The 27,161-nt window shown below is 40.7% G+C and overlaps 3 protein-coding genes across 8 annotated transcripts; 1 reads left to right on the top strand and 2 right to left on the bottom strand.

Moving 5' to 3' along the window:
• Positions 1 to 5,803: 5,803 nt before the first annotated feature.
• On the bottom strand, positions 5,804 to 9,589 carry LOC131467144 (basement membrane-specific heparan sulfate proteoglycan core protein-like). The gene is made up of 8 exons (XM_058640876.1): positions 9,448 to 9,589; positions 8,325 to 8,471; positions 8,090 to 8,224; positions 7,690 to 7,862; positions 7,414 to 7,600; positions 6,610 to 6,789; positions 6,262 to 6,528; positions 5,804 to 6,158 (listed from the first exon to the last, which is right to left on the bottom strand). Exons 1-8 carry the CDS (start codon positions 9,494 to 9,496, stop codon positions 6,154 to 6,156), a joined length of 1,143 nt encoding a protein of 380 aa, XP_058496859.1. The 5' UTR covers positions 9,497 to 9,589; the 3' UTR covers positions 5,804 to 6,153.
• Positions 9,590 to 10,257: 668 nt separating this feature from the next.
• LOC131467145 (pre-B-cell leukemia transcription factor 1-like) lies at positions 10,258 to 16,367 on the bottom strand. 6 transcript variants are annotated; one of them, XM_058640878.1, is made up of 8 exons: positions 15,836 to 16,367; positions 15,396 to 15,601; positions 14,661 to 14,734; positions 12,016 to 12,281; positions 11,676 to 11,923; positions 11,451 to 11,586; positions 11,192 to 11,348; positions 10,258 to 10,687 (listed from the first exon to the last, which is right to left on the bottom strand). In XM_058640878.1, exons 2-8 carry the CDS (start codon positions 15,578 to 15,580, stop codon positions 10,680 to 10,682), a joined length of 1,074 nt encoding a protein of 357 aa, XP_058496861.1. In that variant the 5' UTR covers positions 15,581 to 15,601; positions 15,836 to 16,367; the 3' UTR covers positions 10,258 to 10,679. The 6 variants fall into 6 exon arrangements, with proteins under 6 accessions (XP_058496861.1, XP_058496862.1, XP_058496866.1 ...); XM_058640879.1 differs by having other exon boundaries at positions 16,121 to 16,367; XM_058640883.1 differs by having other exon boundaries at positions 11,676 to 11,866; positions 15,396 to 16,367.
• A 1,997-nt stretch (positions 16,368 to 18,364) lies between these two features.
• mvb12a (multivesicular body subunit 12A) lies at positions 18,365 to 25,242 on the top strand. The gene is made up of 10 exons (XM_058639584.1): positions 18,365 to 18,502; positions 19,989 to 20,078; positions 21,909 to 21,992; positions 22,450 to 22,549; positions 22,698 to 22,827; positions 22,997 to 23,137; positions 23,309 to 23,418; positions 23,503 to 23,561; positions 23,699 to 23,764; positions 24,385 to 25,242. Exons 2-10 carry the CDS (start codon positions 19,989 to 19,991, stop codon positions 24,451 to 24,453), a joined length of 849 nt encoding a protein of 282 aa, XP_058495567.1. The 5' UTR covers positions 18,365 to 18,502; the 3' UTR covers positions 24,454 to 25,242.
• The last annotated feature ends 1,919 nt before the right edge of the window (positions 25,243 to 27,161 follow it).

The raw sequence follows: 27,161 nt of genomic DNA, 5'->3' as shown, positions 1-27,161 counted from the left end.
GTGAGCCAGGTGTTTCAGGAGCTCAATCCTGGAAAAACATGAGCAAAATAAATTAAATTAATAAAACAGATAAAAGACCAGAGGTTTGTACGAAATTAAGTCTAAAACTGAGCACATTTTTTCTCCAATTTTAGTTTCTTTTATAAACACACAATTCAGTTTCAGTTAGTTATCGTTTTTTTTTTTTTTTTAACTCTTATTTTCATATCAGTTAATTTCGTTAGTTTTCGTTAACTATAATAACCTTGGTTTATGTGTGTGTGTGTGTGTGTGTGAAGCATATCCGTCACTCTCTGAGTTTCTGTGAGTGTGTCAGGCTGTGAAAAGTGATCATGACTGAATCTGCAGCTGTGCCATCATTTACTTCAGTGTTTCTGTATGGAAAGGTTTAGCCAGTATGTGCATACACATGTGTACACTACATACATATGTGTGAGTTTGTATATCCGTGTGTGTGTGTGTGTGTGTGTGTGTGTGTGTGTGTGTGTGAATGCAGTCATGGCTGAAGCCGCCGGACATGAATCCCTCACATGCAGTCAGTGAGCGTCTGCCCATCGTGACCCTCAGTCATCTAAAAGGACAAAGTGCCTGGGAAAAAATGTGGCCTGTCAAATGAAAAAAATAATAATTTGTCATTAAAACAACAAGTGGTTTTTGTCACATGTCAGTTCCTTCTCAAGCTGTGACTTTCACATGATCATGCGCATGTGTGACACATTTTCATTTGCTCCAATGAAACACTCTCCCATGACCACATTTCCACCCTGACGCACTACTGTACTTATGCAACGTCTGTCCATGTGTAAACAGCTATTGCTGCAACAGACGCACACGGACACACACTGAGAAACAAGACATTAGACAAGAAAAGTGTCTTCCCAACTTCCTGTAGTCTTGAAGCCACGGCCTAACCTGACTTATCAGACGGAGAAGTTGCGTGTTCACTGCGTTCTTCAATCAATCATGCGGCACATGGACATTACCCACCCCATGGGTCATGGCAGAGTTTGAAATCAATTTCAAAAATGAAATATCACTCAGATGTTGTCAAGTACAAAGTCAAAGTATTTATTTTCAAATTGAATCATCACACTCATTTTTGAGGGTGAAAGGATCGATTGCCATGTCGCGCTGTGAGCGGAAGTTGCTCTGCTGTTGCATCATGCTGCTTCTGTTTGGTTGTTCATGTTGTGGAATAAAGCTTTATAACACTGACAGATGTATAAATGTTCGTGCCCAGAGCCACACACTTACCACTCTTACCCTGATGGAAAAAGAGTAAATTGATTATAAACACACGGTTGCTGTTTACACTCTAAAGTTTGAGGTGAGCCACAGTGGTTTTGGAGCCACTCTGCTCAACTCTCATATACTGTAAGAGCACAGCCGACTCAAATGCCCCCCCCCCCCCCCCCCCCCCCCCCACGACATCCTTTCTGAACACATTGTGACTTCTCTCTCTTTCCCTCTGGTGTCATCACTTTTTTCTTCTTGTTTTATTACATCTTTCTCCACTTTTCTCACATTTATTCAATTCCCACAGTGATGTTGTGTCTGTCTCCAGGTTTGTTGGAGGCAGCTTGCTTTCCCACATTATTCCATCTGGTCTGACTGTGGATGGAAAAGAAAAAATCACGTTTTCACTTAATGATGCCATGAGGATTGATGGCAGGTCACACAAAAAATTTACTGTTTTATTTTAATCACTCCAAAAATCTAATATTCTATGTTGTTGGATTTGACAAGCAGGAAAGAAGTGATGTGCTGCACACATTGTACCAAGCGTGTTGCATCTGTGGCTTTCACTCTGCATGCTTGGTTTTATACTGCGTTATTTTTAACCAGAAGTGCCGCTCGGGTTTTTTTCCGCCAACCTCGAGAGGCTTCCTTCTGACGCCACAAACAAAATTGCTAACAAAGAAGAGCAGGCTTGTAAGAAGGTGTTAACACTACATGTGATTATTATGTGGTCTGACTTTCCAGTGCAGAGGTGACATTGATTTGCTGCTGTGGCAAAAAGCAGCAAGAACCAAACTGAAACAGGGTGCTGTTTTTTTTTATAGAGAACTGGTTTTACTCTTGAGTGTGATCAAAAATATCCCAAGACCTTGTCATGGTCCACAAACCTGATTAAAACCAGCATTTTTCACAACCCTCTCGATATTTGCTTCACGGCAGGAAATGTTTGTCTCGTCAGTTCAGGCGTCTGGTGATGAGAAAGTTGTGAAAATGCACATGCAGCCAAACACAGACGTGGCAAAAACAAGTGAAATTAAAAAAAGTGTCAACGCTCCCTGTGCAAAAATCAACCACAGTGTCAAAATAATGTCAACTACTTGTGTACTTGTGACAGTGTGTGTCTTTATATTCGAACAGCTTTACAGCAAACAGAACACAAATGTCAAAGTTGGAAGTTTAGGGAAGTGATTACAAACATCTTCACACATTCTCTTGTCTACTTCGCATGCCTGCCTCTTGTCCTCTCCCTTGTGTCCTCTTCTGTTACACCAACTGCCCTCGTGTCCTCTTTCACAACATCCTCTTTTCCTCCTGCCCGGCAGCATCACAACCTTGCCTCTCCTTACTTTATTTCCAAATTGTTCCATGTGAGCTGTCCCTCAAATGTCCCGCAAATTTCTTTATCCTGTTCCTTCCTGGTCACTCTCGACAAAAATTCGTCTTACAGCGTCTTCATCTCTGCCACCTTCAGAGATGTATAGTAACAAAGTAGAACTACTTCATTACTGTACCTAAAATGCTGTATCTGTACTTTACTGGAGTGTTTTCTCTCTCTCTCTCTCCTACTTCCACTTGTACTTCACTACATATTTTCAATGAGTTTGATACTTTCACTGCCAGAGCTGTAGATGGCTCTGTCACCAGGTTTGCTGAAGCTGGCTCATCACTGGGCGTAAAAGACCATTCATATCGAATGAAATGCCCACTCATTGTGAAATAATGGCCTTCAAAAAGTCACCTTTGAATTTGAAGAAACATATCAAGTTAAGTTACAAATATAATACACAAATGCTAGAGTGTGGTGCAAAAAAAGGTGGCATCTCTGGCCACCTCCACCCCCTGTCTTTTAGAAGGTGCCACTGTCTCTAAGTCATGCATCGTGTCCATCCGTCACACACCTATCTTGTGCCTTGTTGCCCAAAAGGTCATCAGTCAATACTTAGTTATATGTTATGTACTCTGTGTGTTGATGTCCATCACTTTGTGGTAAAAGAAAAAGGTTGCACAACACATTTATAAACTGTCATACTTTTGTAAATGCAATCAAACTACAATCAAGTGCACCTCACTGAAACAAGAATAGCTGTCATTTTCAGAAGTTTCAAAGTTTCAAAGCAAAACATCTCCCATCTCTTACTGTATTCATGACCTGCTGTGTGTGCATATCATTATAAGATAGCTTCTAAAGAACAAAAAACAAACAAATTGCAACATAACGCAGTTGTCACTCAGCATTACTTTACATTACGTGAATTAGTAACTGTGTTATTATGACTTTTACTGGGAAAACGAGTTGTATTGAACCAGTCTGGTCATTCGAATCTGACCTCTGGCATCAATGAGGCATTTCTTGCAGAAAACTGCTGTTGACTGGAAATGCTCTCTTTTTTTGGACAATTCTCTGTAAACTGTCGAGATGAATGTGTGTGAAAATCCCAGCAGATCAGCATCTAAAATGTAATAAGACCAGCCCATCTGGCACAAACAACCATGCCATATTAAAAGTCACTTTAATCTCCTTTCATCCACATTCTGATGCCCAGTTTGAACTTGCTGCCCTATGATTGGCTGACTAAATGCTCCTGTTTTACCAAACTGTTGAGCTTTATCATACCATATAAGGTGGCCGATCAACGTATGTCGTTAAATTTGACAAGAAAAATGGTTTGTCAGTGTTATGCAGCCCTACATTTCTTTCCTGTGTGACCTATTTGAGCCAGGGCATAGCCCATCCTGTCAACAGTTATTTTCACAGACGGATGGGTCTGCACAAAACAATGTTCACCATCCAAACAGAGAATTTTCATTGACACACACACTGTGAGCTCAGATTAACAGCAGGACATGATAGGTTTTGCTTCCAGCACAGAACAGGAACCTCCGCTCTGTATCCACCCATAAGTCTGCCTGCGGAAAGTGTTGATTTTACAGACCGCTGCCGCCAGGTACAGTATCAGGAGTTCAGTAGTTCATCCGGTGGAAACCATAGCAACAGGCTTGACAGGCGCCCCCTTTCCACCTGTCACTTCCACAGGAAGTGCTCACCTCATTGGTTCCTTCCTGAATGACTTGGTTTTCCCATGTTGGTATTGCAAAGGCTATCACGCTTGTCCTTATCCAAAACAGTTTGACTTATTACTGTAATACAGTGAAAATGGATGTTTAACTACGGCTTAACTAGGTTTAACTGTGTTGCTGTTGTTTTTTTAAGTAGATTTTCTAAGTAGATTTTATTTGATTGTGTAAAGCACCTTGGTCTTTCCTCACTACTTGAGGCCATCATGAGAAATGTGTGGTCCATAGTAAATGTAGCACATTTGTGTGCTCTGCAGTAATGTAAACTAAAATAATGCTTTTGAAATATGGACAAACAGTGTGTGTGTGTGTGTGTGTGTGTGTGTGTGTGTGCTGGAACGTCCTCTGGACTCTCTGTTTATCTCAGACTCCATTAGAGAGCATATGTTCACATTAAGTTATCATGTATACAAAGGCGTAAACATGGAAAGAAGGGGATCAGAGGTGATGAATTACATTTTCCTGTTGCTGTCACTGACACAGTCTGAGTCGCTTTTCCAACTCAGTGGTTCTTTATCACTTCAATTGTATGTGTGTGTGTGTGTGGACTTTCTTCTGTCATGCTTGCATTTCATCTTCCATTGGCTGCTCTGTCAAGTGAGGGGGTGGAGCGGGGTGACACAGGGCAGATGTTTCCTCCCCAGCTTTGAAGATGCTTGTAAAGATAGATGGAATAGTTAAAAAAGGAATAGTTAAAAAAAAAAAAGTGAAGCCCATTACTCAGTGGAGGTTGGGAGTTTTATGAGGGAGGCCCACGGTCGCACACAGCAGATAGAGCCTCGGTTCTGGCAGCACAGTTGGAAATGTTGTCATTCTCGCTCCAAACTTCTCCTGCAGCAGTTGACCCCCAAACGACGAGCCAGTATCTCACATAGATATTTTAGATTTTTATGGAGCCAGAAAAGCCGTCAGTGCATCGTTTTGCAACACAATTGCATGATCAAACTGAACTTTGCCTGTTCAGTCCATGTTTACACAGAGGGGTGTAATGATCAGCCAGATGTTTTCGCTTTAAAAAAACAAAAAAAACAAAAACTGTTTTCTGCATCTGTCCCTCCACATATCAAGGGTGTGAGGGCTCAGATTGCTTGGTCTTTGGCCTGAGGACAACATAAGTGCCGGAAAGCTTCATACTGCCACCATGTGGTTAAATATATACCCACTGGTTTACATTTAAAAAAAAAATGCATTTTGAATACACATTAAGAAAAGTAAGTAATAATTTTATAGTATATTATAATCTTTTCCTATTTAAGTCATTTTAAGTCACCAATCTGGGGGGGAAAGTAAAGAAAAAGAACTTGAATAAAAGTCTATTTATACAGGCTTGAGTGATGTCTGTCTGTTTAAATTATTTATGAAAATAACAAACCTGTGACCCATGTAAAAAGCAAATAAACAGCAAGTTTTGTCTGTCATTAAAGAAAATCCGCCCCATGAATCTTCCTTTAGCAAACACAGAATGCAATTCAATGGCAAAATCAAGACGTTCTATGATATCAGACTTTTATTTGTTTTGCCCTCCTTTCAATTTTGAAAGTGCAGCATTGTAAACGAGGGAGGAAGACGCAAAGGGGCGCAGAGGCATTTCAGTCAGGTGAGAAAAGCTTTCCAGAGGATGATGTGTGAGAGAAGCGACAACAGCAACTGTATTGATTTTATATAAAAGTATAAAATTAACCGACATGCACAACAACTAGCCTTCACCTTCACACATCAAAATGTTCTATTGTATTAAATATCATTTTCTGTTTTCTGCAGTATTATTATCCATTTCAACAGGGATGAATGCATGTATGCAGGGAATGCATCGCACAGACACAAATCCGACACAATGGATTAAGCTGAATGAGACAAAAGGAGGAGAGAAAGAATGAGGGAAAAGTTAGATATGAGTTATTTTTGGTGGACTTTACCACGGTCAAACACGATTAAATGACAGCTCACCTTTGATATTGACTCTGGCCACAGCCTCACTGGAGCCAATGTGGTTGGTGGCCACACACGTGTATGTCCCACTGTCACTCACTTGAACATGGGCTACATACAGCTTTCCGTCCTTTGTGGTAATTGATCCTGCGGGAAGCCTCGCCCTGCTTGCCCGACTCCACACAAATTCAATGGGATGAGTGCCGTGGGCAAGGCACTGCAGTTGCAGGGCCTCACCTGCCTTAAGTCTCACCTGGTCAGGCATGCAGGTGGCATATGGAGGAGCTGCATGACGGAGACAATAGTTAAACCGGTGCGGTGACAAAAGAACGTGCATAAACAGTATTTGTGTTGCCGTCCACTTACTCTCCACCTCCATCTGCGTGTATGCCTCGCTGTAGCCGTGTATGTTGGTGGCGTTACAAATGTATTGTCCCGAGTCTTGGCGGCCCACACTGGTCAGTGTCAAAACGCCACCACTCACTGAGTGTTTCCATGGCAGCGGTGCTCTGAGCTTGGACCAGGTGATGTCAGGAGGTGGGGAACCTGGAGGGTGGAGATGAAAAAAGGACACAGCGGCACTGAAAGATATATATGTATTCTGGCCTCTCATCGCCAAGGTCAAGGCCTATCTCCCTCGCATGCTTTTATAACATTGTAATTCTCTGTATGTTGGCTTAGACCAGTCATCTGTCCAGTGACTCCAGCTGGTCCAGAACGCTGTCACTCGCCTTTTTCACAGGAAAAAAGAAGAGAGACCACCTCACACCTGTGTTGCGCTCTCTCCACTGGCTTCCTAATCGCTTGAGGATTGATTTTAAAATTTGATTTGTTTTTTAAAGCTATTAAGGGTTTGGCACCATCTCACCTCTCGGAACTTGGAGCTCTGAGGTCTAATAAGTGGCTGCTGTTAGATGTGCCAAATTCCCGACGCGATCGGGCCTTTTCTGTAGCTGCTCCTAATCTTTGGAAATGGTTACCCATGGAAATTAAATCTGCCCCCCACCATGGAAAATTTTAAATCACTTTTATATAGACAACCCGGACACGTCACTATTTTAATGTTTTATAACCTTTATGTTGTAAAGCACTTTGGTCAACCTTGGTTGTTTTTTAAATGTGCTCTAGAAATAAATTTGGCTTGACTTGCCTTGACTTGACTTGACTTACCACTGGCCTGACATGACATTGTGACTGCATGTCCTTCCACCACTGTCATCTCTGTAGTGCTCACTTTAGCCACTGGTACTCCCGGTCCTGCCTCAACAATGAGCTCAACTTTTACATCCGCCACCCCTTCAGTGCTCTCCGCCTGGCAGATATAAACCCCCGCATCTTCTGGACGCACTGCAGCCCACTGAGGAAAAAGGTTATAATTGTCGCCTTTTATATGAATTCAATTACAACGTGGGAAAGAATTTTGATATTATTGGAGCATGCGTTCACCTGTATGCCGTTGGCGCCATTAGATTCGGTGGTAAACAGCTGAAGGGTGGAGCCTTGCCGTTTCCAACTTATATTGGGACGCGGCCTGCCTGTGGCACGACACGCCACTGACGCAGGGTCTCCTATCTTGACATGCAGGGGCCCTGCAGGTGTCACCCGCACCTTGGGAGGATCTGAGAGAGAGAGGATTTGTCTATACATTCAACCAAGTGGCAAACAGTCGTCACATCACAAATGGAATCTGGTTTCCAAATGGACGGTCGAGAGGTGGTCATTAGATGGTGCGGTGGCTTACATTGTTGCCGAACAGCAAGAAGGGTCACACACACTCACACACACTCACACACACACACACACACACACTAGAGATAGAGATACTAAAGTGTGAAGACACACTCACATTTAACACTCAGCACAGCGGTGGCACTGCTGCGGCCTGCAGAGTTGGATGCCACACAGGTGTACTGGCCCTGGTTGCCAGATTTGCTGTTCACAAATGTCAGCACAGAGCCATCGGGACCAGTCTTAGCATTGTCTGCAGGAGGAAAAAAAAACCCCACAGAATTCATTTTCTCCTCACAGATAGCAATGTTGTCAAGATGCAACGCTTATGTGTACATGTTATTACTCCTGACCTGGTAATGCTGGGCTGTTGGCTCTCCTCCACTCCAGTTGGATTGGCCGTGCACCACTGCCCACTTGGCACCTGAGGCTGACAGACTCCCCCTGACGCACAGTCACAGCTCGGGGCTCCACTGAGATCACAGGAGCCTGGCCAGAAACTGTACAAAGAGATTACAGCTGGTAGCAACACACACACACACACACACACACACACACATGCATGCAAGAACACACGCAGCCAACTCTCTGAACCTTTAGACAGGCATGGGATTAAACAGTGTAAACAAACACTGAGCCAGAGCAAACAACCTGAGCAAACACACAGACTGAACAAAAGTGCTATTTAATGACAAAGCAAAAAAAAAGAAGACAGAATTGAAATATAATATAAAGTAAAAAATAAATTATAAAGGTTTTATTCCAACGCCCAAAAAACTGAAGTCTTGCAGAGAGTTTTGGTTTGATCTCTGGACATTTAGAGAGTGGAGCGTCTGTTTAAACATTGTACTAATAAAACTCTCCCCCTTATTCCGCTTAATCCCCCAAACACACATCAGTAGTAAGTTTTTTTTCAATTAAATGTATAAACAGAGGGGCGTGTGTTTAAACAATAATGTTTTGAATCTTTTCTCTATTTTTGTCTTCATGTCTTCTTGTAAAAGAGGACGTCCTCTCCTGCCAATGCTGGGACAATAGTCTTCTTCTTGAACTATGGACGACACTGCTGCTGATTTGTATACTGAGGCACCAGTTTGTGTCACATTTATAGCAACACTAGAACATGTGTCATGTCTATGATAAAGAAAGCAGACCCCAGTTAAGTATTACTCATGCTCCTTTAACTTGCTCGTCCGGATTCTTGCAGTTTGTGACAGAGACGATGATGAAGTGACAAACTTTGCTCGCTGTTCCTACAAAACTAACACGGTGTAAGGACAGAAGTTCAGGTGCAGAGTGGGAATGAAAGAGGCTTCATTCTTTTATTATTTTAGGGTTAAAAACAAAAAAAAATTTTTTTACAGACTTAAAGAAGATGGAAAAAATGAATCTGTTGGGACGAAACAACACATCTGCCAAAACCTGCAAAACGTGGCAGATGGTTTTCTATTGATAAAAATAAATCAGATTTATTACCTGAACATAATAGTGAGCACAGGATCAGAGCCGCAGGTGATAAATCCATGGTGAACAGTCTCACTTTTCCCCCTCAATAAAACGTCTCTCACTCTGTCTGTCTCTGTCTGTGTGTGTGTGTGTGTGTGTGTGTGTGTGTGTGTGTGTCTCTTTGACTGTCTCTTTTACATACCGTCATTTTCAACCTTTAACCCCGATTTACCACCACCACCACTATTTAAACACTGTCCATACAGATGCAGTCACGTATAAAGAAGTTTCACTGCGGGAACACTTATTTGTTGTACAACAAAATAATAATGAGCATAATTTGTGTTTTTGTTCACTGAGATTACACATACTGACATTGTCCTCATATTATCTTTTTGCTTTCCAAGAAAATGATTTCATTTCAGCAAAACTGTATGCGTGTGTGCACAAAGTCACACAGTGGCTGATCAAACAGGGTTCAAAGGACTCTCCAAATACATCGCTGTCCTTTGTCTTTGTCCTGTTTCTTATCAGGAAAATATTCGGAAATGGATTTTAAACCTTTTTCCAATTTCATTCAGGTCTTGGGAATTTAACAGTAGATTAAGAAGTAAAGCCTTTGTTGTTAAGTTAGGAAGACTTCAGCAGGAAAACACGGTTGTCTGCAAATACCGGTTGAATACACGTGGTCCTACAGATGCTGTATGATGTGATTAAGAATGGCAAAATAACCAACAACGTCGACTGCATCTAGGCCAGTTACCTTTGCTCGAGAAGTCCGATTATTTGTTAATATGCAGCAGTGTCGTTACATTCACACAAAAACAAATACAGTCACAGTTCTTGTAAAAGAGTGATAATGTGTTTATTCAAACAACCTACTTTCTACTTCAACTTAAAAAAACTAGTTTAACATGCATATTCGACCCTAAGCTACTGTGGTTGTGACTGGTTTTACTGTCTGAGACAAAACCTTGAATCCAGGATGTGGCTCAAGGCCATTTACAAACTCTAACTCTTCATCACTGATTTATTAATGAAGATAAACAAAGAGCAATAGTTCCGTTTTATCTGAAAGTGTCCAAACAGTGGTGACAATGTGAAAGGGAGACTCAATGAACACTGTAGAGTTTGCTCACAGCTCAGCTGAAGGTCAGTCTACAGAGTTTGTATTAATTGGACGAGGATGAAAGGAGGGACAAAGTACAGAATCATTTGGCGATGGGAGGAGGGACATCACCCACTGTCACGCCAACCAGTCATCACCAACCTGCAGAGAAGAGACACATCCACAGTGGGACATGATGTCAGCTGTGATGGGGGAAAATATACCATCAGATGTCCTACGTGTATGAAGTTCAGTGAATATTTCTGCAACTACCTGACTGCATTTACTGGTTTAAATAGATTATGACTTAAATTGTACAGGAACCAGATTTATGCATCGTGATATAAATTGGAACAATTAATTAGAGTCATTAATCTGACTGAAACACAACTCTTTAAGGTGGGGTATGGGTTAGAGTTAGGATTATGCAAGTAGTAGTAGTAGATATGGTTAGGGTACATTTCCGTGAAATGAGTTGTGTGTTTTCTTATCTCTTTTCTGATATAAACACGAACCACTAGTCATCAGGAGGACGGCAGCCTGGTCCTAATTAGGCCGCATATACTGTATATAACATTAGTAAGGTTTGGTTATGGTTAGGGTTAGGCATTAACTGGTTAATAGAAGTCAATGCAATTTCCTAGGAAGAATAGCTGTGCAACACACCTGAGTTTGGTGTGACAGGAGAGTTGAGCTGACTATCCTGGGACGACACACTTGCAGAGTCCTCAGCTGCTTTCATGAAATACACACTCGCTTCATCCTGGTACTTGGCAATGTTCTTCTTATAGCGAATCCTCTTGTTCCCAAACCAGTTGCCCACCTGAGAGAGTCAGCGAGGGGGAAAAACGTTATGTGACCATGCCTGTGTACGACACCGTGTTTAGTTTATTTCCATTAAAGGTTGTTACTTTTATGTTACTACCTGAGCGACGGTGATGGAGCACTTCTTGGCCAGCTCTTCTTTGGTCGTCTCACTGGGATAGGGGTTTGCCAGGTGGGAGTAAAAATATTCATTCAAAATCTCTACGGCCTGTTTGCTGAAGTTTCTACGTTTCCTCCTGTCGTGACAGGGTACATTGCAGCAAGAAACCATCAAGTAAACACAGTTACGTGAGCGAGGAGTAATAATAAAAAAGTGCAAACCAACCTGGCATCTAAAAACCTGGCGCGAAGGATCATGACTGCTTCACACGTGCTCTGCTTCAACTGCGTCAGGATACTGCTGAATTTGCGCTGGATGATTTCCACCATTCGGTCAATCTCTTTGGATGAGATGGGTCGCGAACGGGACTGCTCCCTTAGTAAGTTGATCACATGGCTGGTAAATTCCCGGCATGCCTGCATGTGAAGAGAGGATGAGGGAGAATGCAAACTCACATTTGCAATAGCTGAGCCCTTAAAGGAAAAGAATATGGTACTGAAATAACACATCTGCAAAGTGACGAGTGGAGTGTCAGCCTGAGATTATTTTTCTGAAAAACACAGACCTGTTCGTATTTGTCGAGCTCAGCGTGGTAGATCTGTCGTATCTGAGCAAGCTTCTCTCTGTAGTCTGCCTGCTCTGCGTCCTCATCGTCAGGCGTTCCTCCCGCTGCTGCTGCTGCTGCTGCAAAAACTGCTGCTGTCGCCGCCGCCACTGCAGAGGCCCCGCTCTTCTCAGGACCTGCAACACCCTCAGCTATCAGCATGTTGTCCAGTCGCATGACCTGAGGGTCTGGAGGAGTCTCATCCTTGATGTCGCCCATGTTCAGAGCTGTGGAGATGGAGAGAATATGTCATGGCTTCATCGGATGTGACTTTTTTCTTTCTTTTTCTTTTGTCTTCTACGGGTTAGTGTCTAATCTGCTGCTCACTAGTGAAAAGTGCTGAGAACCCGCTCTCAATGTGGCCAAGTCAAACGTCTTGCCATGGAATATAGAAAAGAATAGAATTGAAGTTACATTAAAGATGAAATATCATGAGGCACAATTTCACCCACCAACATAATTAGTAATTAAACTGAAAATACTGGGGTTTAGCATTGGAAATGAAACAACCACGTGTCCACACATATCGATCACAGGGGAATTACTGTAGTGATCAATATATCTATCGGCCCACACATTGTATGGCAGCGACATAAAAACAAACCCAGGCAAATTGACATACATCTTTGCACGCACACACACAAACACACACACAGGTTTGCACAGCTATTCTTCCAAGGACACTGCATTGATTTCCATTCATTTGAACAGCCTAAACTACAGTGTCATCCCTAACCTCAAAGCAATACTTTAAATACTTAAAAAAATACTACCCCTTATTTTAGTAATACAAAGCTAAATGCAAATCAGTGAAGTGTTCCTTTAACCATAAGGTCAACTTCAACTAGTTCCTCAAACATTGTTCTGCCTCATTATGTCCAGGTTTTGGTCTCCATGAGGACTACTAGTGTTTGTGCCAGAAAAGGTCCTAATACAAATACACACACGCGCACACACACAGAGCCCTTTTAATTAACATCAGCTCTTAAGTAGTGACTAATGACCTGGTGAAAATTGAAGGCTCATTTGAGAGGTTGTTAATTTACACAGTTATGTAAATTGACTGGTAATTACAGTGTAGGAAATCACACACACACCACACACACACACACGCACTCCATGTGATCACATATTATGTCCATCCATCAGAACAGCAGTGATGTTTAGAGAACACTGCTCCTATTACGCTGATGGAGCAGATTAATCAGATTACTGTAAGCCTGCAAACACACACACACACACACACACACACACACACACAAAAGAAGCCAGTACAGTCATTTTAAATGTGCTGAAGGTGCACAACTGGTTCCCACAGCTGCAGAATATGTGTGTCTGTCTAACAGCATAGACAAGGTGGGATTATGTTTCCTGGCTGTGCTGCACTGATTCTGCTTGTAATGAAGGCTAACAGGAGATGATCAATCCATCCTTACAGCCTCTACCATCTAATCTACCCTTCCTTTACCATATGTCTCTCACTCTGTCCTGGTTTCATTTCATGCGCCTAGAGTCGTCTTTCAACATGAGGGTCGTGGGTTCGATTCCCTGCCCCGCTAGTTTACATGTAGACGTGTCCTTGGGCAAGTGGGTTAAATAGGTGTAAAAGACGAGCGATAGAAAAACACATAGATACAGTGTACTGTGTGAATGGGTGAATGGCAAAACTGTAGTGTAGAGCCGCTTTGAGTGGTCATCCAGACGAGAAAGGCACTATATAAATACAGACCATTTACCATCTCCTCTTTTTGTCACACATGTTTGCAGCTCTGTCCCCTTCAAGGATAATTACTAACCCTTACCCTTATTAACATCTTGTTTTACAACATCTACAGTGCTACAATATTCATCTTTGGGACTTTTGCCCAAGAAAATGTTCCGAAAAGTAATATTTGGATATTCTTGGTTCTAAACCTTTGCGTCGGCCGCGCTGGCAGTGCTCTGTAACTCACAGGTGAATAAACAGAGCTGCGTCATCACCACATCATCTTTACTTCCTACTGTTAATCACCCAGATTAGACGATCCTGTTGCTCCCGTGAATGTCACAGTGAAAAGTGTCTGTTGTTATGACGCTCCTCCAGCAGTAGAGTACTTCTAGCCACTTTTCACCATCTGAGCATTTGGAGGAGGTCATCGCCAGAAAAAAAAAAAAAAACTCAGCTTGCCAGCCAGCAGAGGTTGGCTTATAGAACAATCCCGTCAAAAAACTGAAGGTACGAGAGTGTGACACACTGAGCACAAGAGCAAGAGAGGGAGACAGAGAGACAATGCATTAATAACACATAACAGTAGATGAAGGAGAGCTGGGAAAACTTGGTAGGAATAATATAAAATCTGCTCATCAGTCTCCACTCTCTCTCTCTCTCAGTCTCTGTCACAGGTGTGTCTTTACAGGACTCTTTTTAGAAGTCGTCAAACATCATTAAATTGATTTGATCACTCTTGTACAACTCTTATCCTCTGCTTCCTGAATCTGACACGTCGATTGACAGACAGAAGATCACTCATACAATCACAAATGCACTGTAAAAAATAAAGTGCAGCGCATGATTAACGCACAACTCTTCTCTCCACTGGCTTTTTTCTGACACGTGAACAACTTACCTGTCGTTTCTTTCACCTCACACAGGACGCCGAAGAGGACGGGCTTCAGTCTGTGGCAGTTTAACGCGTGTTTTCTTTTAAAGGGAAGAAAGGCAGAGACATTGGTGATGAATACAAACCATGAACTGGTATGTTGTTGTTGTTTTTGGTAGAATAGAATAGAATAGAATACTCTTATGAAAGATGTGGCGGAAGTTTTTCTTTCTTTTCTCATCACATTTGAACTTTTAAATGTTCCGATTTTTGGCAGTTTGTCCACTTCACAGTGTCCCCTGAAAACACTCATATAACCGACACACATTGCATAATTGAATGTGCTTCTTAATAGAATATCCCAAATAGGTCAATTTGAAAAATGAAAATGAAAAGCGGTCTTTAAAATAACTGAAAAAAGTTTAGGTTGTAATCCAAGTATGGTATTTTTTTTAACAATTGTGAACTTTTTTAAGGACTTTTCAGGGAAACTGAAGAGGCCTTGGTGAAGGTTTGCACTCAGAGTACAACAGAACAACTGGTTTTTACTTAAACGTGTTATAATTTACTCCTGAGCTCAGTATTCTGTGTTCAGTGCTGATTAGAAAACCTTTGGGTCTAATGTTGGTCCGTGGTCCACTGGGGCTGGAGGTAGTTTTTATTTCCTATTTAGTGTATAATGTGTAATGAAGTGTGATATTGTGCTGACGTGTTCTTTTCTTCAGTCAGGTTCTGGTCTGGTATCTGTGTTATACTTATTACCTGGCCTGGGCCTCCTCCAGACTCTCATCTGTGATGGCCATGATCTTCTGGAGGATGTCACCAATGTCCCGCTGTGTCTGGCCGAGGTCACGGTGTGTCCTTATGCCGCCAGGGTCACACACGTCCTCCCGGGACTGTCCTGTTGGTCCCATGTGACCCGACATGAGGCGGGCCTGGTCCTCCATAATCCCAGTGTGGCTCCTAACCTTTGGTGTGAGACAGAAGTGGGAGGAGGGGAACTGCAATGGGAGATATGTCCTTCTAGAGCTTTCTGTGCTTTCAATACCTGAGATTATAGATTATTGCGTTTGCAAGTTTATATATAAGCATACAGTAAAGGTAATAGAAGGAATGGTAGTGTTGCTGCAGGTCAGCCTTTGTTTAAATGTTGAATAAGAGACCATTTACATTGTCTGAGGAAAAAATGGTTGAAAACGTACAGTAGAGCACTACAGCTTCTGGTTGTTCTTAGCACAGTTTATAAAACATTAAAAAGCTTGGAGGCCTAATCTTCCTCTGAAAAAACAAAAAACAAACAAAAAACAAAAAAAAACACACAACAGGCTCCCAAAAAGGAAAGAGGGTTCAAAACAAAGTGGGAATGTAGGCGGTCATATACTATTTGGGGAGTGGACTTTTATCCCTGCCACAGAGAAAATCCAGATTAAAATCTGATTTTAAAAAACAAACAACAGATAGAATGTTCACTGTTAAATAACGTTTACGTTTGTTTAAATGTTGTTATCAAATGGCCCAGGAATCCCTTTGGTATCAGCCACGTAAACCAGCTCGGCCATTAAAAGTGTGAACCTAAAACACGGCACAGGAAAGATAATCCCAAAAACACTTCCATCAGGTCCATCAGGTTCCACGCTGCTCTAACGTTGATAAACGGCTGCTTTTCTCTGTTTCCTGTTTTTCTGTTTGCAGCTCCGGCTCCAGCTCCCCACCGACGGACAACGACGTCCACTGTCAAGTTACACAACACGATTAGAAGGCACTTCCGCTCAAACATCACACAAGTAAGGATGCACACTACTGATGGTGCACTCCAAACATTTTCCAGGTATATGTGTGGCTTTACAGCTGCTGAATAGCATCATTATTAATTAAATAACAATAAAAATAATAATAAAAATATACTATAATACTATAGTATACTATACTATATAATAACATTGATAGATAGATAAATACATATAAATATATATTTAATGACAATAAATAAGTAATTGTCTATCCCATCATACATCATACATTAGGTCGCATGACTCCTATTGGTCGGCATTGAAAAAGTTGACCTCTTCCTAAAACCATTGTTGTTTCTTAAAATTCAAATAAAAATAACAATAATAATATAATAATAATAATAATAATAACAACAATAATACAATTATGTTGTTTGTGTATGATACTATATACTAAAGGCTTTGAAAACACAATGACTTAAAATCACCTTATAAATAAGAAAAAAAAATGATTACCTGGAAAAATGTTGAAAACGAATTAAAAAAAATTAAACCATTTATTTGTGTTTTTAGTACTTTTATTTTGAAATTAGGAATGATTAAATTCCGGTCTTGTCGTGGCTGTTTATAGTTAAGTTGCTCTCTCTCTCTCTCTCGGGCTGCGGGAAATGCTGCAGTTTGCAGAGAAGAAAAGAGGCCATATCTTCGTGTGTGTGTGCGTGCGTGCGTGCGTGCGTGTGTGTGTGTGTGAGAGAGAGAGAGAGAAAGAGAGAGAGAGAGCGAGAGAGGCAGAGAAAGAGAATTACACTCTGTAATTTGCTAATTAACCAGTAAAGCTAAATGCTCCTAATTACCTTAACACAGATTTTCTTCATCACCAACACGTAATAGTCCAATCTGCTCTAGCTTCCCCCTACAACCACTTTCTGTGGTCTGCTCTGATGCATGTTGCCATGCCAACAGGGACTTGTCACACATACATAATATTATTAAACACATACTGTATATCACATTAGAAAATATGGGTTATGTTTTCATATTGTGAACAAACCTTAGGAAGGATCAAAACCATCAATACATTTGTGTAATACATAATGCTGTAGTGTGTAACTTTTCACTATAATTGAGTGTCCGCTGCATTCAAACAATTGTCAAATGAGTTCACCCCACAGACGTATGGGGTGCCGTTTGCAAAAGTTAACTTTAACTTTAGGTTAAGTAATTAACCGCAAGTTCAAATGTGGAAAGAGAACTTTAGGTTAAGGACTTGTCCAGATCTTTTTTATTACATCTCCAAATCGATCATTTTTTCAATTAAGAAATGCAAATATGGGACACTGTACAATAAAATGCCTACTTTGCAGTATGGTATATCCTGAACACAACCTAGTCAGTCCTGGTGAGAACTTTTCTAAATTTTTGTTTTAATTACATGTCAAAATTGATTTAAAAAGTGCAAATAGGGGACTTAAAATATCTCTAAAACTGTACAGTAAAAATGTCTGACATCCGGTTCTACACTAGTAGATATCAATGTGCAGAACCCAACTTTTTGTTCTTATTCAGAAATCTTAGAAAATTCTATTTAATACAGTTGCTCGAAGTCCAGTTATTAGTTCTTTCGAAAACATTGATTTGAAGTATTTTTCCAATTCAAGATGTGTTTTCACACGGTGTCCTCAATGTTTTATTTTGAAAACAGGATGTCCTTACAAATCAGCCTGAGTCATTGGATTACATGTTTTGTTTTGTTATTGTTTGTTTTGTTTTGTTTTGACCATAAAAGCCTTTGTAGGGAGGGCGTTATAATAATAGTGTCAGATAGTTAGACCACCTACAGACGAGTGTCCGATAGCTTGACCTCAGTAAACAAAGGCAGACGACGCTGACAGTCTTGTTCAACTGTCGGCCATACAGATGTGGTGCTGCCCTCTAGCGTTCAGACACTGTTCTGACACTTTATTTGGTAATGACGTCTGACCCTGTGACGTATCGCCCCGGGATTTGACGGGAGTTGGAGTCAGAATGGATTCACAGCGCTTCCTGCTTTGACGAGGAAGACTCCGGCTGGTGACTCAAAAGTTGTTTGCCTGTGAAACCGCAACAGCTCGGGGAGACAGAAGACACCACAGACTCAAAGTAAGTTTATGTGTATGAGTTTATCCTTTAACTCACAAAACAAAAGGGTTTTATCTAAAATTGTAGGCCGTCTGGTTTTGTCATATAGGAACAGTGGCAGCTATTGTAAGGTAAGCTCGACTCGTTGTGTAGGTTCGTAGACAATGACTCAAAACCAGTCCTCGTTCATAATTCATAGTTTTTATCACAAATAACTAACTTTGGAATTAAATGTGTGTCAAGTTTTCCTGAAGAAGCTAAGTTGTCAAAATACAGTCAGAGTGTATTTACCTGAATAGTTAGTTACCAATAACATCATGTTTTTCCAATGTATGTATATGTAAGTCCATAGACAAGGAAATGCATAATTTCTCAACATTATTGAGTAATAGTGTAGTAATTAAATGTGTTAAATGTGTCTCAACTTGAGTCAACCACACTTCTTCATTTTACTTGGGACTACTTGGACTGAATTCATTAACTTGACTGATTTATCTCAGTTTTTCACCACTATACATAAAATAGTAAGTATTTAATTTGTGTTAATGGTCAGGAACAGTTTATTAGAACCTGAAACATGAAGAGATGCTTCTGTGGTGATGCTTGTTACCTGGAAATTGAACAACTAAACATAATGTAAAATGAGTTTAAGTCAACCATGGAATACATTTAATGGACTGTTTTGAAGGATGGCGTGTGATTTCTACATTTCTTGATTTGTAGTGTAGTGATTTGCACTACACCTGGACGGGGATTCAAACTGGCAACCCTCCGATTATAAGCCCAATTCTTATCCACAGGCTGCCCATATTATGTATATATATATATATATATATATATATATATATATATATGTATATGTATATGTATATATATATATATATATATATGTGTATATATATATATATATATATATATATATATACATATATATATATATTAAATAAATAAAGTTGGATTGGATTGGATAGATATTTGTAGGAGTTGACTCTTTCTATACACAAACCCTCCATTTTATAGTATGGAATTCTCTATAATCTAAAATTATCTATCTCAGACAGAATGTGGATACTTTACGTACATATATTAAAAAAAATACATATATAAAGTGAACTTCGGGTCCTATCTGTCATTTTCTCATGAACTAAGTTGCTGTTGCAGTTAGGAATACGTTCTTGCGTTGAACAGAATCTCTTTGTCCTTGAACGTTTTAGCAAAAATGCAACCATTTAACCTAAACTGGATCTTTCTCTCCCAGACAGTGTAGCCTTGATACAACACACACATTAAGATTTGTTACCCCAAGTGAGTCCTCACTTTTTGTCACGTGGCTAAAACTATACAGACCACAATTCTGATAAGACACCTCTGTCACCACAATATTGTTATATATGTGTACAATCACGACTGGGCTAAAGGTATAAAAAAGGATTTCATTGAATAAAACGAAGGGGATTTTATTTATGTGTGTATCAGCAATTTTATAGATATTTCTTATGCTTGTTAGATGTCCTTGATGGAACATGTTGGCGTACGGCCCATCACAGCTGTGGCATGGACCTCCAACACCAGCACCTGCCCCAGAGACTTTACTATGGTAAGAGGAGAGATGGCCATTGCTCCTGCTACTGAGTCAATGACCTAAATGTCCATTTACAGTCTTTGGTTCCTCTGGAATTTTCATTTTCAACATTCAACCATTTTGACAGCCACCACATGAACAGCAGGAGTTTGGTGAGAATAAATCAGTGAATGATGAGCCGATAGACTCGCTGGAGTTTCCACTGAAGCAGAAACCAACCTTTGCGTAAATAATAAAGTCCTATAAACAATGCGAGCGGGCTGTATTTGCAGTAAGGTTTCGCTGAGGTGTAAACAACTTAAAGATTATTTTTGGGAGTGACGAGGGAAAGTGTTCCAAGGGTTGTGTTTTGAAAATAGAGAGGGGAGATGTTTACACTTTAAGATTAGATTTTTACATCTCAAGTTCAACCTTAAAATTGGACGGGTTGTATGAGAATTTTTTCCCACAGTCTTTCCAGTTATACAGTAAACAAAGTGGTTCCTCCTGGGACATCATTAAATGGAGTTGAATTAAGCCTATCAGCTCGACGCGACTCTCTCTGTGTCTGTGATGACATTCCTGCGCTGCACACGGAGTGTGACTCTCATTCTTACAGCTGATGGAGGGAAGGTGGAAGCGTAACAGCTTTGCTGGTAATGTGAGACGGCAGTGAATGGTTGGAATATGGACCTAGAGTCGCCCTTTCAGAAAGCTCTGCAGGCTGAGGAAAGTCTGATGTCACTGCCCACCTCCTTGGCGGAAAACACCAAGAACACTTTCCTCTTAACCCTCACAGTCCTGACTCTCACAGACACCCTGTGTGTGTGTGTGTGTCTGTGTCTGTTTTTACTTCCAGCAACTCAATTTTGAACGTCAACTGCTGAGCTTCACACTTACATTGTCTTGATGCATCTGGATACGTCCCCAGTGACGTTTCCTGGTGTCTTTCGGGTCTTCCAGCATCATACACCCTCACCCGGGCGACCCATCTGGGGTTGATCAAGCCCCAACTCATGTCCAGATAGCACTACTCCACCCACGGTTCTCCTCGCAGCTTGATGGCCTTGTACTTGCTTGTGCCTTCGATGCCCAGCCTGCTGTAGGCGCTGACCAATAAATCCTCTGCACCTCACCTCTATAGGTTCACGCCTTGCTCGCCACCCGTTTCTGCGACACTCTTCCACTAGCTCATCATATCTCGTCTGTTTCGTCCCAAGAAGTGGTCAGCTCTGAGAGGACGACCTGCTCGGTGGTTTCTTTGATCAGCAACATATCTGGCCTTAACGTTGCTGCCGGGATGGTTCCTTGAATCTTCCGTTGCTTCCCCACGTCACCTTTCAGCTCCCTGTCTCTCTAGCCGTTGGTAGTTGAACGGAGGAGGTGGTCCTGCCTGCTGCTGTGGGCCCCGAGGAAGAAACTGTCAGAAAAATTATTTGGTGTCTCCTTGTTGAGACAGGGGGGGGCAGGTAGCAACAACAGCAGTGTTTTGTCCACAGAAGTTTCACACTGGAGCCTTAAATGTAGTGTTTTGATGAGCTGTAAACTTGACCTTTAGAAACACCTTTGGTGTTTAAATGTTACATCACTGAGTGTAAACTTCCTTTCCAAAAGCTCCAGGTGGAAATATGATGTGTTTTGCATATGTGCAGCCAGTTTTAATACAAAGGTTTCCTATTATAGCATGAAATAACAGAATTGAGACAATGATTAATGATAATAATGATAACCTCTGTTTGCTTTTAATCAACGGTTATGTACTTAGTTTCATTCACACTGTCCAACTGCTGTGTTTCAAGGAGACTAATATAACGTGCGTCAGTGTCCATGATCTGTCTAACTGTTCCCTTGTTTTTTCTTCTGCAGATCAACATCACAGAAGATGGATCCACAGCAAACTTCACACGCAGCTTTGCAATAAAGTCTGGATATTACCTCTGTTACAGCAAGGTAACAATGGTTGGGTAATCTTTTAGGGCGGCTGGATCAGTGGTGAAACGGGTCATCTTCCAACCCGGAAGGTTGGGGTTAGATCCCAGTCTCTGCTGAGCAAGACACTTAACCTGAAGTTTCTCCTGGTGACTGTACGGAGCGTGAATTTGAATTTACACATGCTCTGTGTGGCTCGTGAATGGGTGAAATGCAAAACTGCAGTGCTAAGGCTTTGACTGGACATCGGGACTAGAAAAGTGCAAGAAAAAATACCATTGGCCGTTGTTACTTGTGTCTTTTCACTGTAGAAATAAATGATTTGGAATGATTAGGTTTTGAAGAACAACTCCCAAGAGGCAATCGACCCCACAGCTATAAGCTAAGATAAGATAATAAAAATGTTACACCTCCTTATTCCTCCTTTCTAATCCCTCTCTCTCACTCTCTCTCTCTCTCTCTCTCTCTCTCTCTCTAGGACCTGACATGTGGAATGGTCGTTTCAGACATTCAGCTTCTCTCAGACAAAGATGCTATTCCTCATGGTTTCTGCTTCATCGCTGAGCACCTCGAAGCAAGTGAGTGCACACACCGAGTTGTAACACACACATTCCTCATATATATATTTGCTGCAGATCATAGGAACGTTTTTATTTGATTTACCTACAGCTTATTTACCGTGGGGATATTTTAATTTTCTGTCTTTTTTTTGTTTCGTGTGCTCAGAGGCCTCTGTTTCGAAGAAGAAGCGCGTGTGCATGCGAGTCGTTCCGGTCGGCAGTGTGGACACAGCTGTGTTGGATATCAAACTGACGGCCAAAAGCAAAATGATGTTGCAGCATTACACATATGTGGGGTTGGTAGCATTCACGCGTACAAACATTTCTCTTGCACCTGTTTTGTCAAATGTATTTCAATAAATCCCATCGACACAGTGGGTCTTCATCCGGTAAGGAGTTATTAAAAGATCATTTCCGTTGAGCAGCACAGTAATGACTGTAACCTCAAGTGTGCCTTCTCCTCAGGGACATCCATGGCTACGTGTTGTGGTGCAGAAAGGGACGTTTTTCTAACCCCATGCCCCAGGCCAAACCCCGTAGTGTGAGCTTGGATATCCGCAAACTCTCCCTAGACCAACCATCGGTTCCTCTGCCCCTCAGACCCAGGTACTCTTTATACTTCTTCCTCTTCTTCCTCCTATATATATATATATATATATACATGTATATGTGTGTATATATATACGTATATATATATATATATATATATATGTGTGTATGTAGGTATGACAATTTATTTAATGCTTGTCAATAATATCCTTTTATTTGTTTCCACAGCAACCCTCCTCCTCTCGCGCCGTATAGTAAACTGAGTCAGAGACGCCACAGCCTCCAAATCAAGGACAACTTGGACAAGCCTGCTGACAGCAGTATCCATGGGATCACAGGTACTCCAGGTGCAATTTTTGACACTTCTGAATTTGTCAACGGAAGCAGCTCACTCACCTGTAACCTGCTCTGACTCTCTGCAGCTCTCGATGGAGTTCCCTTTAGTCTGCACCCAAAATTTAACGTCCAGGCGAATGGGACGGTACGTTTGACATTTTCAATGCATTTTAAAGTGACGGTTTCCATTTCAACTCATTCATTTCTTGTGTCACGTCAAGTATTAAGATATCCCTAAAGCATGTAGTGACATTTCTTTCTTTTCCCACATTTTTTTCGTAGAATCATCTGCTGAACTCTCAAATAAACAACATTCGTATAAAGTCTCTCCAAGACATTGAAAATGAGGTAGGTCCACATCTGTGTCCATCTTTATCCATATCATTACATAGGCAGGGTGTGGGTTTCTCTTTTTGTACACGCTTTACCTGCATCCTTAGGAACCTTTCTGACATATATATACTAGAGCTGCAACTAACTTTTCTTTTCATAATCGATTAATTTGTCGATTATTTTCTCCATGAATCATTTGGTCCATAAAATATCAGAAAACCTTAAAAAATGTTGATTGGTGTTTGTCAAACCTGGAAATGATGATGTTATCTTGTTTTGTCCACAAACCAAAATGATTAACTTTTAATGATTTCTTTGTTATCCAGAGCAAAGAAATGAAGGAAATATTCACATTTAAGAAGCTTAAACAATCGGAAATCATGTTGAAAAAAGAAACATGATCGCAATACAGCCTCGATGAGAGAGTGCTGCACAGAGCGCAGGAGAAAGTGTGCACTAAGGAGAAATAAAAGCGTCTGCAAAATGACATGTAATGTAATGTCGCTTGTAATTGTGTGGTATGACACCATGATGGTGTAGTGAGTTGTTTCGATAGTGTGCATCGCAACAACCGGGTCACTGTTTTGCTTTAATTCTTCATTTGTTTGTTTGATTTGTGTGTGTGTCTTTTTTAGTATAACTACACATTTGCTGTGGAGGAAAAAGCCGCCAAGAGGACCAGGCCATCACTGTCCAGTGACTAAAATGACGCTATCAAGAGTTTCAGGGTTTTTCGCTCTGTCAAAAAGACAGCGTTCCAAGTCATGTACATACTGTAATTCAGATGACAGAGACATTTAGGTCAATACGATTAAGGTTTACAGGACGTGGGGTGGGCGTGACGCCACTACCATTCCTTTATAATACTAACATTCATTTCTCAATATAATGCTTTTTCCTGCAAGTCCTGTTTCTTCTCGGCCATTTTTTTTATGGCTCTCCAAAGGAAAAGTGCAGTATCCTGTGCAGTATCGGCTGTTTGGGCCCATCAGGCGTTGAGTACAAAAATCAGAATAATTGTGTGTTAAATATGAAGATGCACTCTGCCATACTTTAACCTGATATCCTACATCACATCACCTGACCATTTGTTTATCAACAGCCTCATGGGCGGTGTTGTGTTATTCATTCAGTGCTTGGTTTGTATATGAGCAAACAGAGATGCAGGATACAGCTGATGCCCCGCCTGTATGAAGAGTAGCCCTCTATCAAGTTTGTGTTATTCCCCCAAAAAAATAATATATCCTATTTTAAGGTGCGTGGATGACGGTTATATATTTTGCTATTTAGTTATGTTAATCCTACTAGAACAAGTGGTGTGGTAAGAAAGGGAGACGGATGTTTTTATTTGTTTTGCTTTGTTACTTTTTGCAGAATAAGGGCCAAATATTTATATATCTCCTTGAACATAGTATCATGTTGTTATTGTTTATGACAGTGTAAAAAAGTTTTATTGCATCGCAAAAAAAATAAAAACTTCTTAAGAAACGTAACTCCGGCTGTTTTGGTTTTGTGCACAGTATGATTTTGAAGAACAAATAGGAATATTGAACAAATTAAGGCTGCGAGGAAATCTTGAGTGTAAAGTGTTTGTAATGTAGAATACAATTAAAGTTGTGGCCCAGTCTGAGCAGTGGTTTCATGGAAGAAAAACATGTCTTCGCCTAATTTAGATGAACTCCATTGAGCACACGGTTTCTCTGTGAGGCTTTGCATGAGACACTGTTTGCAGACACCACACTGGAGTCATTGGAAAACAACCATTGTATCATACTGAGGAAAACCAGATGGACCAGCAGGTGGACGTGGGTGTGATGCGACACTTTTTATGCCCCTACAGCTTCAGTAGCTGTATTTGGACACATTACATTTCATTGACTGTGACAATAATATTTAAGGAACACCTTGAGAGAATTTTCTCAACTTGGCACAAACATTCACTTCTTCTTTACCATTTTACTGCAGTTGGCATCCGTACTGTTGCCTCACTACCTCCTTTAACCTTTACCTCAATCTCTCTGATTTAGGTTTTGATGGGAACTGCTGAGCCATAACTCAACATAGGTAGACACAATATACACAATAGAAGACACTGCGACAACTCCACTCACTTCGGCATCATTGACAGCAACAGGTTTATTTGTACTGATTTTAAAAAGTACATAAATAATATAACTTATTTACACTCTTTTTAAAATCAGTGTTAATCATTGTTAAATTATTGGAAATCTGTCTTTAAATTCTACATTTAATTTCCCCAATAACATAATCACTATAAATTACAGTTACAGACCTCATTGAATTTTGGTCATAAGTCAAGAATACACTAGCTCCTCTTTCGGCCCTTCGGCCCTTTTGGCCTATTGTTGCAGATTTGAATTCACCTTCATTAAATTGATTTGGCTTTAACGTGTGTTTGTTTTCTATCTCTGTCTCATCAGTTAATGATACATAACTAAGATCCATTCCCTTCACGATTGCTATAATCTATCTGTAAAGTCAAGGAACAGCTGTGTGTCTGGCTTACAGGCTTCAAACTCAGGGCACCAGTGTGATGTCGTTTGTATAAGAAACACACATTGAATAGGTACTGCACTAACATACTTAACATGCCATTTCATTTCTGCTGCACATGCACATTTTCTGCTGCACATGCCAAAACATAATTCAAAGAAATGTATTATTATTGTTATAGTTATACCTAATAGTATCTCATGTAATTCAGAATCCTACTTCAAGGAGTGTTGGTGTTCAGCCTTATGTTGCATTACTGCCACCTGCTGCACTATAGCATGTACTGTACATTGCCTTCCATACTGAGATCCAGCTTGAATTTGTTAATGAATCGTTCGTTTTCAGTACAGTCTCTCTTGGAGCCACATTGGACATTACTAAATGCTAAATTCACAAGGTGTTGTTGTACCATGGAGGGGCTCTTATCTCAACCCATCTGTGGATTTAGTGATTAGCAGAAAATGAATTGAATTGAATTGAAACATTGTGGTGAGAGTATAAATGATAGGTGTAACACATCAGATCAGAGCTGGCCCATTCTCATGAGGCCCTAATCTGAATTTATTAATAATTAGATTCCCCTGAACACAGCTATCAACACTTCCTTTCAAGCAGTTTATAAGTGTTGCATATCGTGTTATTATAACGTGACATAATGCAATATGTCAAAGGTTCTCAGGGGCCCTAGCACCAGTCGGTGATTGGGCCCGAATTATATGCAGAGGTGGAAAGAGTACTGAAATACTCTACTCAAGTAAAAGTGCCACTATTTTGATAACATTTTACTTAAGTACACGTAGATGTACTGGTCTAAAAATGCACTCAGGTTAAAATAAAAAAGTAGCTTTTTTAAAAAGTTACTTAGTTACTTCTTTTTTAACAAGGTTCTTTCTTGTAT

Source organism: Solea solea, chromosome 10 (genome assembly GCF_958295425.1).
Source record: "Solea solea chromosome 10, fSolSol10.1, whole genome shotgun sequence".
Lineage (NCBI taxonomy): Eukaryota > Metazoa > Chordata > Actinopteri > Pleuronectiformes > Soleidae > Solea > Solea solea.
Note: the sequence above shows the minus strand (reverse complement) of the source record. Positions and strands in the feature narration are given on the sequence as shown.

Coding starts and splice junctions, on each gene's coding strand:
- LOC131467144 (XM_058640876.1), bottom strand. CDS start 9,496: ATGGATTTATCACCTGCGGCTCTGATCCTGTGCTCACTATTATGTTCA. Junction 7,601..7,689: donor ATGGCGCCAACGGCATACAG/GTGAACGCATGC, acceptor CTTTTTCCTCAG/TGGGCTGCAGTGCGTCCAGA. Junction 6,790..7,413: donor AATGTCATGTCAGGCCAGTG/GTAAGTCAAGTC, acceptor TCCACCCTCCAG/GTTCCCCACCTCCTGACATC.
- LOC131467145 (XM_058640877.1), bottom strand. CDS start 14,961: ATGTGTGTCGGTTATATGAGTGTTTTCAGGGGACACTGTGAAGTGGAC. Junction 12,282..14,660: donor TGAGGTGAAAGAAACGACAG/GTAAGTTGTTCA, acceptor CCATCTCCACAG/CTCTGAACATGGGCGACATC. Junction 11,349..11,450: donor GCTCCATCACCGTCGCTCAG/GTAGTAACATAA, acceptor TGACTCTCTCAG/GTGGGCAACTGGTTTGGGAA.
- mvb12a (XM_058639584.1), top strand. CDS start 19,989: ATGTCCTTGATGGAACATGTTGGCGTACGGCCCATCACAGCTGTGGCA. Junction 22,828..22,996: donor CAGCATTACACATATGTGGG/GTTGGTAGCATT, acceptor CCTTCTCCTCAG/GGACATCCATGGCTACGTGT. Junction 23,765..24,384: donor TCCAAGACATTGAAAATGAG/GTAGGTCCACAT, acceptor TGTCTTTTTTAG/TATAACTACACATTTGCTGT.